The sequence below is a fragment of the Spodoptera frugiperda genome, chromosome 14 (genome assembly GCF_023101765.2).
Source record: "Spodoptera frugiperda isolate SF20-4 chromosome 14, AGI-APGP_CSIRO_Sfru_2.0, whole genome shotgun sequence".
Taxonomy (NCBI): domain Eukaryota; kingdom Metazoa; phylum Arthropoda; class Insecta; order Lepidoptera; family Noctuidae; genus Spodoptera; species Spodoptera frugiperda.
In genome coordinates, this window is record NC_064225.1 from 3,744,060 (window position 1) to 3,754,175 (window position 10,116).

The following is a 10,116-nucleotide window of genomic DNA, read 5'->3' on the forward strand; positions in this document are numbered from 1 at the left end:
TGGATAAGACATTGTTTTATTGTTAAGGTTTTGTGAAAGATACTTCAAGATTGTCGTTTACGTAGGAGCTACGGACAACGTAACAGGTTACCTAGGCTCCGGCTCAATTCAGGACAAGGAACGGGGTGGTTTTTAGTCACTAAAAGTCTGAGAGTTTTCGTCTTTTCTTGGAAAAATCATGTGGTGGCACTAAGTCTGGAGTTGTAGCTAATCCTTTATTACATTAAATTAATTCATACATACACACATATATCTACAATGGAACGCAAATTGCTACGAATATTACCTACGATACTTCTTTCGTTCAACTCATTCATAATTTTTTCATAAGACATACAGTATGTTTTATATTTATAACATAACTGGTAAAAAGTGTAACAGCAAATACCAGTCACTCTAACACATTTTATAAATAAAACCTTCAGCAAAAAACAAAATACCCTTTACAAAAACAGAACAAAAGTCATTCAAAATTTAAAACAGTCGACGACACTTCTAGAGAAAGTTAACAAATCGGCGCCAGTTATCGCATTTCGTTTGAATTATGAGACAGAGCCCGCTCCTATATTTCAAGTTGACATTTCAAATGAAAGCCATTCAAATTCTAGAACGTTGTTATCATTAATTGAATTCCTTTAGTTGGTAGGTACAGGAGAAGATTCTCTGTAAATCATTTTTGTTATGTATATTTTGTTACCTTATACATATTTTATATAAGGTGTTCTAAAATTATCTGTACTCGTATGTAGTTCGAGATATATTTTTGTAAAGTCTATTACATTTTTGAGGTAGCTTTTATCTGCGACCTTGTACGTGTGTCTGTCTGTGATGTGTCGGTGTGTTGGACTGTTGGTCTACCCGTTATACCAGTCTTCCAGTTCATCAATTTCTGGGTTTATATGTCAAAACTCTTTATCTCAAGAACATTTTGATTTACTTAAGTATTTCAATCATCACAATCAGATCTTTTTTTAAAAAAACGGGTCTTTTGTTTAGGGACATTCATTCAATTTCATTTCCTGCCATAGGCGAGGCGAAAGAGAGTGTCAGGCTCTTACTGACTAAAAACCATCCCGTTCCTACTCCTGCTTGTCGAGCCGGAGCCCCGGTAACCCGCTAGGTAGTCCGCAGCAGTTTAAAGTCTTTTGGAGTTTGTAGAGTTTTTTTATATCGTCACGCCCTTTAACCCCGAAAGGGTAGGCAGAGGTGCTCAGTATGGCACGTAATGCCACTATACAATGTACACCCACTTTTCACAATTTTTGTTGTAAGCCCCTTGTAATTGGTCGTGAGTTTGTAGAGTGTAATGCCACATAAGAGTTATCCATCCGTTAAACATCCAACTATCAAAAATAACATATTAAAGAAATTAATAATATGTATTATTTTAGTCATAATTTAATTCATTTCAATTTATCGTCAATTGTTAATTAAAGTGATTTTGTATTGCAGTTATTATGTATAACGTTAATTATTAAAATTAAATTACTCAATTTTACTAATATTAAATGTACAATATTGAAACAGTATTAAAACGCAAAAAGTTTAACTGACTGACTGCCGCGTTGGTCGAGTGGTCGCAAGTGCGACTTCCGGACAAGGGGACTCGGGTTCGATTCTAGGGTCGGGCAAGGTATTGCTGGGTTTTTTTCGGTTTTTCGAAAATTTCTCAGTAGTAGCACGGAGTCTGGAATTGTGTCCAGTATATGGCAATAGGCTCACTCCCTGTTACATGGGACTTATAACACAAACGGTGAAAAGTGGGTGTACATTGTACAGTGACATTACGTGCCATAACGTGCACCTCTGCCTACCCCTTCGGGGATTAAAGGCGTGACGATATATTATTATTATACAAAATCTGTAGTAGTTTTTTATAACATAACTGGTGGATTATTACATTGTACTTCTGTCTAACTCTGCCCACCCCTACACAGACAAAAAGCCAAACATATATGTTAATTCACTACAATATAATCCACAAATTCAAAAGATAACTTCAAAAAAATTCGTAGAAATCGACCGAATATTCTCAAACGAAAATACGGAGAGACAATTTTTGACATTTATGTTAATCAATTTCAAACGTTCAAGTTTCATAAATCTTTTTTAATTACCGTTCGTCTCAAGTTAGATTGCTTTCCAAGATTATTAATCAAAGTTTTGTTGGGCGAAAATTTTATATTTTAAGTCTATAAGTAATTTTCGGTTCAAACTTGAAATTGTCGCTTCAAATGCAGGTTTTGATAATCAAAGTTCGTCTCTGTCACGCAGTCAGGATGTTTTGAAATTGATTATTGGTTTTAATTATAATTAGATGGTTATTTTAGTTGCGTATAGTATTAGTCACTGTTGTTTTGTGTTCTATGGTGGCACAAATGTTTAAGATACAACCAGCGGCAAGTACCAACGTCACGCCTTTTATCCCCGAAGGCGTAGGCAGTGGTCTTTGCACATCACGGCACGTAATGCCGCTATACAATGTACACCCACTTTTTACCATTTGTGTTACAAGTCCCATGTAATAGGGGATGAGCCTATTGCCATAAACTGGGCACAATTCCAGACTCCGTGCTACTATTGAGAAATTTTTGAAAAACCGAAAAAAGTGCAGTTATTATTTGCCCGACCAGACCAATGAGGCAGTCAGTCATTTTTACTCCCACTCCTAAACTTTGATTCGTTTTATCTAAGTATTGTTATCTTATATAACAAAATAAAAATATACGTGTCTAATGTTTTTTCATTACCTAACTGACGGACAAAATAGATTTTTAATTTTGGACCCCGTCATCATCCCTATTACAGAATAGCCTACTGTTTCCTTACACAACTCAGAAAAAACTAAAAACGTACGTTTATGACAAACCCCCTTTACTATCTACGTTTATGATTTATTATTGCTCACTCGTGCAGAACAGAGACAGTTATATCATGCATCTCCCTCACATTCCCGCTTTGTGTTTGTTCCGTAAACAATTTTATTACGGAGTCGACGAAACATTTATTTCTTAATTTAATTAGTTTATGTATTACTCTTCCTGTCTGACTTTGTGGGGCCAGGAGAACTGTTGTTACTGTTCTAAAGGTACGAATAGACTTCGACATAAATGTCAGACACATTTTAAGTGTGGGAGAGCCATGCTTCGGCACGAATGGGCCGGCTCGACCGGAGTGATACCAAAGCGTCACAGAAAACCGACGTGAAACAACACTTGCGTTGTGTTTCGTTGTGTGAGTGAGGTTACCAGTGGCCCAATTACCCCTCTCCCCAATCTTCCCAATCCCCGATTCCTCAACAACCCTTAAATTCCTGACCGCCAAAACGCCAACAACGCATTTCTAACGCCTCTGGTGTTTCAATTGTCCTTGGGCGGCGGCGCGTTGGTTACCATCAGGTGATCCGTCTGTTCGTTTGCCGGCTTATTCCATAAAAAAGACAATTATATCTGTATTAGTCACGGGGTCCCGTATAACCCACATAGATTTGTGTTGGAATTAATTGAGTAGTAATCTCCACCCTTGCTTAAGTCGAATTGACTAAACGACGAATTTAAACATATATAAGTATTATAGTTTAAAATTTATAAGCCTAAGTTACTTCGACTTTTAAATCTTCAAATCGGACTCCCCACTCAACGATTGACATAAACCATTTCATATTTAATACTAGAAATTTTACGACAAACTCCAAATTCAAATCCTAAGTACCTAAGAATGTACTAAACTTTATTGTATGTACTAAACCCTCTCAGTACCCTTAGTATGAGTTTGTTTTATGGTTAAAGTAATCGAAACAAGAGCGCGTTCGGCGCTCTGATTGGTTAGTTCATTCGAGCCGGCCTATCAGTACCCTTAATAAGAATTTGTTCTACGTTTAAAGTAATAGAAACGAAAGCGCGTTCTGCGCTCTATTTGGCTGGTTAGAATAAACCAACGAATCAAAGCGTCGAACACGCTTTGTTTTACTTTAAACGTAAAGCAAACTCGTACTAAGTGAACACTTATCGAAACGAGAGGTCGTTCAGCGCTGTGATTGGTTGGTACATTCGAGCCGGCCAATCAGAGCGACGAACGCGCTCTCATTCGATTTCGTTACACGATAAACAAACTCGTACTAAGCCCTCTGATTGGTTGGTTTATTCTAGCCAGCCAATCAGAGTGCAGCAAACTCGTATTAAGCCCTCTGATTGGTTGGTTTATTCTAGCCAGCCAATCAGAGTGCAGCAAACTCGTATTAAGCCCTCTGATTGGTTGGTTTATTCTAGCCAGCCAATCAGAGCGCACCAAACTCGTACTAAGCCCTCTGGTTGGTTGGTTTATTCGAGCCGACCAATCACAGCGCCGAACGCGCTCTCCTTAAGACCACTTTAAACGTAAAACAAACTCGTACTAAGGGGTACAGTATAAATCTCTTATCGCCAACTTTGCAGCCCCAAGCATCGTCTCCTTGGGTCATTAATCTTGATGTAATTTAATAAAATTGATGATACCCCCACTTCTATTTAGTTTTAAAATTGAGTGTCTCGGTGATCTCATGCAGATCAACGGATTATGGGAAGTGATGAGGCTTAATGATTATTAAGATTATGAACTAGACGATGCCCGCGGCTTCGTTCGACGTTGTGACTATTAAAAGTAGCCTAAGTAGGTAGTGTAGGAACGGGGTGGTTTTTAGTCAGTAAGAGTTTGACAGTAAGATGAAGAGTTTTTGCCTCGCCTAAAATGTCAAGTCATTGGATGATTTTCCCACCTCATCAGCTACCTGCCAATAAAAGTTACGTCAAAATCAGTGCAAGTAATTTCAGAGATTAGCCAGAACAAACAAACAGACGGACAAAAATATAATTTTGGTGCATGCAGCAAAAAGCGGATATTTTAATATTACAAACAGACACTTTAATCGAATCGACTGCACGGTTGGCGCGGTTGTTGGGCAACCGGCTGCTGCGTAACGTGTAGCGTGTTCGATTCCCGCACGGAGCAACTAATTGTTGTTTCAGGTCTGGGTGTCATGTGTATGTGAACTTGTATGTTTGTAAACGCACCCACGACACAGGAGAAAATCCTAGTGTGGGGCAACGTATGTAAAGAAAAAAAATACTAGTCAGATCAATGTTTGATTATATTATGATAGTATTAATTCTGTACCTTTGTCCACAGAAACGAGTTTCCAGAATCGTTCGGAGTCAGATGACAGTGATAGTACGTCAAAGGCTACAGTCACTGCGGTACCAAGACGTAAGTTATTATTAAACCTTTATGAATTATTGTTGGCAGGCTGGCAACGGACTTATGCCTCAAAGTAGAGCCGATCGCTTAACATCAGGATGTCTACTCTAATTCAACAAAAAACAAAGTTTCAACCGAAACATCGCAGATTTCATACTACAATTCCATTTATTGCGAACTTTTGGAATCAAAAATGAACGAATGAAATGAAGTCAAATAAATAGGTTTAAATAAGTATGAATAAATAGATTTAGATATTAAAAATAAAACGTTATTTTTAGTAATTTTATTAGTAAATTAATAAAACCCACTAACGCTTACGGCGGAAGATTAAACGCAACTTCGCATTCGAGAACCGGAGTAGACCTACTGGTGATCTGTCAGCTTGTTTAACCCCTATATATAATAATAATAATATAATATCTAGATGCTTCATTATTTGAGTGTCTTTAATGTAAATATTAAGAATGGCAGAATCACACTTCATATGCAGATTGACCCTAAAATTTCTCTTCGAGAATTATATTCGTAAGTAACAAAAAGGCTTTTTCGAAAACCTGAAAACCTGAATCTTACTAACAACCTTCCGTTAGTAACTACGTACGTTGCCTTCAGTACGTACGTCCACTACCATTACAGCATCTATTATCAAAGCTAATTATATCCTAATTACAAGCTATGCGCCTGTCTAACTAGCCCATCATATAATGTAACAAATCATTTAGGCAATAATTTCAGACAGCATCCTCTAATTAGATGAACAGTGGTTTTACATTCATGTCTAATTTAATTACTGTTTCCGAAGTCTATTATTGTTGTTGGGTAATTGATATAATATTCATTATGTAGCATCAATAGCCCGTAATAATTAGGGCCCGTATTCACATACGGTATTACACGAAGTCGAGTATAATTTCTTTATGGAATAAGCCGGTAAACGAGCACACGGATCGCCTGATGGTAAGAAATCGTCGCCGCCCATGGACACTTGAAACACCAGAGGCGTTACAAGTACGTTACCGGCTATTTTGAGGGTTATAAATTTAAGGGTTGTTGGTTAATCGGTGATTGGGAAGATCGGGAAGGGGGTAATTGGGGGTAACCTAACCTCTCTCACACAACGAAATGCAACGCACGTTGTTTCACGTCGGTTTTCTGTGAAACCGTGGTATCATTCCGGTCGAGCCAGCCCATTCGTACCGAAGCATCTCTCTCACACTTGTTATTGTTAGATGACGAAAATCAACCAAATTAACGTCATTAGTGTCAATGTCATGTTGACAGCTGACAGCTATCAAATGTGACAGATGAGTATATTTTCCCACGCTAGGCAATGTAAAGGCGATTTTTCTAATAAAGTTTTAAAATTGTTTAAGTTTTGAGTTTTTACTTAAGAGTATGGACCGCAAATCTCACAGCTTAAATTCTCGAAGGCTCGCACCGAGCCAGCTCGATGGAGTTAGTTTAAAGTAATTTCCTTCGAGCCTACTCAAAGGATAGACATCCTTTGGCTCAAACTGTTTGGTGAATACTGAACGGCGTGGCTCAATCGAATCAGCAATCGAGTTTAGCTCGATTAAGTAATACCGTACGTGAGTACTGACCTTTAGATGTTTTGTGATAAAGCAGAGTAAAATACATTATAGGACCGTTCACACAGACCGGATCGTATAGGCTTAGAGTCGGTCGCAGTGGAGTCGCCAACTATTTCACATAGACCGGCTAGAAGCGACTTAAAAGCGGATGCGCTTGGAGCCGATCGGCTGCGCGAGTGAGAAAGAGCACGCGGTCGGAGCCGGAGCCGGCGCTTGCCTTCAAGCATTTTTAATGACAAAAGCAGTGCACATGAAAAAACAAACCTTATTACCAATACTAAAAACTCTGTTTTCAACGCGACAAAAATCTGCTCTCCTTTCCGAGGCGGTCTGTGTGAACAAACCCTAAGTGTTCGTCTTCGCTCCGCACCATGGCCTGAACCAATGACGAACGCGAGTGGTTACCGTTGCCACATGCTACATCAAGAATAGTTTTTCTACCAAAAAATCTTAAATTCCTTGATTTACATTTGTTTGTATCGGGTTGATCTAGGAGTTAGTCGCATAATAAAGTAATTTTAGTATTTTTCTATGGAACATGTAAACGAGCAGACGTATCACCTGATGCTTAGCAATCGCCGCCGCCCATGGACACTTGAAACACCAGACGCGTTACAATTGCGTTGCCGGGGTTAAAAATTTAAGGGTTATTGGGGAATCGGGGATTGAGAAGGGGGGAATTGGGCCTCCGGTAACCTCACTAAAACTAAGTCAAAAAAAAACTTTAAATACTCATACTTAAATCCCATATTTCTTTGTTACAGGTCACTGTCGAACGCCGCATCATAGATAACAAGAAAATTAGGCATTAAATTGAAACCTAATTTATCAAGAAAATGTTTAGGTAATAGTAAATTTTTACTTTAGGCATATCAACAATAGTATCTGAAATAATTATTGTAATACTGTGAAATACATTAAAGGTTAAATAAATGACTATTCTGTGACTTACTAAAATTGATTAGAGTACATGAAGTTTGTCACCACGCAGTCTGCTTGTGATTATGAATCCCGTTCGTGGGTTGAAACCAGTCGAACGTTCGAAAAGTTTTGTCAGAGAGTCGTATGTTCTAATTGAAAATTGAATGACGTTTTTGTTTTTAAATATTGCTTACAAAAATAGTTTATTCAATAAACATTGCGGGGTCTATAACAGTTTGTTTATGTATTCGGGACGCATCGTCTTCAAAAAAATGTTTACCTTATATTTTGGCTTACATGAGTTACAACGGATAATATATAAAAGCCTAATCATATTTATTTATTCTTTAGATATAAAATTAATTTGTATAATTTTTTGAAAGTATTACTTATTGTAAAGAAGTCTAGAAGACAATATCAATCTGTTATCATAAGATGGCCAAACGACTAATATTCAAACCAAATACACCTGTTAAGCCATAATGAACCGTAATAACGACCGTCTTAAGGTTAATCTGTTGTTTAGTTTAGTTTTCATAGAATTTCATTAATTTCTATTGTCTGTTTTTCTTAGAATTTCCTAACAATTTGAAACAAAACATCATTAGCAAAACCAAATTGTTTTATATTGACAGTAATGTTACAAGAAGTTAATTGGACATTGAAATAAACGCAAAAAGTTAATTCTTAAAACCGATTATGTGTAAATTCAACCACTTTTTTGGAGAAGGAAAATCATCCAATGGCTTCGCCAATCTTAGGTGAAACGAGAGAGTGTCAGATTCTTACTGACTAAAAACCACCCCGTTCCTACTCCTGATAGGCTATTTCGTAATCACCCGAAGCTGTGGACTGCCTAGTAAGTTATCGGGGCTCCGGCTCAAAAAGCAGGAGTAGGAACGGGGTGGTTTTTAGTCAGTAAGAGTCTGACGCTCCCTCTTGTCTCACCCAAGACAGGAGAGTCATTGGATGATTTGCCCCCTCAAAAAAACGCTATTTTGTAATTATCGATTCGAAACAATCGAAGTGAGCTCGATCGCGGAGCGGCATGTCATTGGTTGTGAGAATTATCTTGACCAATGACGTGTGAGAATGCCTAGTTTACCAAGCTGACGCCTCGGTGATCCGTTAAAGTCGTCCGCAACTGCGGATATAATTCAACTACCTACATAACATTGATGTGTCATTAAGATTAAAAATGTCTTTACTTGTGTCATAGTTTACAATAGCATATATTATTTTGTCTATTTACAAACTTTTATTTATATTTCTAAGAAGATTTTAATTTTGAAATATCTTACCGTTTACATAATACGTTTTTGATAAAGAATGTCTTCACTGCCGCTTTTTTATTAACGAAAATTTATGATTTCTAAAGAAAAATGATAATGTATGAATAAGAACATAAAAAGTATTCGTCTCAAAGTATCTTTATCAAAAGACTGATGTTTTAAAGTATGAATTAAGTTTTGAATGTTTGTGTCAAAAAGTAAATGTTTTAATTAATAAGACTATTTACGTGTTTCGGTGATTTACAAGTTCAGAAGTTTACAAAATTGTATTGTTTAGTTTTAACACATTGAACGCCGTGGTGGTCACCGGTGACCGACGTTAGCGGAGGATTTGCCTTCAACAGTTTTCTATTGGCAGTCAAAGACTTAAACAATTGTAAACTTTCACTTTGTTTACCGAGCGAGCCGCCCGCCAGTTGCAATTGAAACAGTCGTATAGCGCGCTTACAGTGCGCTTGCAGCTCGCAGTCGGCGCGCCGTAAGCACGCTGGCAGCTAGCAGTAGCCTCAATTTGAAACGACGCCGTGCCGGAGCCAAGACGGAGCCGTGCTTGTTATGTGTATTTTGACTTGGAATTGAATTCAGTTAAGTATATGACTGAAGAAAATGTATCAGTTCCAAGAAAACCAAAAGTAACTTACACTTACTAAACCTAGGCATACATAAGACAATTATAATTCCCATACAACACATAACTTTGTTACTAATTACCTAAGCATGTAATCACCGAAACACGCCAGTCAGTAGTTTGTAACTGCCATATACGAGTATAACAATATTAATTCTAATAGAATTAGTAGGGAATATCTTCGAATAACTGAATGTAAATAAGTTACCCAATACTTGTACCCCACGTACAGTCAACCGAGCTATCTATACATATAATAAAATCGTAGAAAAGTGCTGTCTGTACATTGAAAATAAAAATAAAAAAAATAGCAGGGATTATTGTTATGTCGATGTCGAACCCAAAAATGTAATTAACTTTTTTTTGTCTGTTTGTCTGTTTGTCTGTTTGTCTGTTCGTCTGTGCGCGCTAATCTCAGAAACGGCTGATCCGAGTTGGATGCGGTTTT

At 37.5% G+C, this 10,116-nt stretch overlaps 1 protein-coding gene across 1 annotated transcript in view; it reads left to right on the top strand.

Moving 5' to 3' along the window:
• The window catches only part of LOC118279332 (cell adhesion molecule Dscam2-like), a 101,519-nt gene extending 93,716 nt beyond the window's left edge, over positions 1-7,803 (top strand). The window contains exons 31-32 of the mRNA XM_050698506.1: positions 5,164-5,241; positions 7,592-7,803. Coding sequence (XP_050554463.1) covers positions 5,164-5,241; positions 7,592-7,620 — 107 coding nt within the window. The 3' untranslated portion in view covers positions 7,621-7,803. The remainder of the gene's footprint in view (positions 1-5,163; positions 5,242-7,591) is intronic.
• The last annotated feature ends 2,313 nt before the right edge of the window (positions 7,804-10,116 follow it).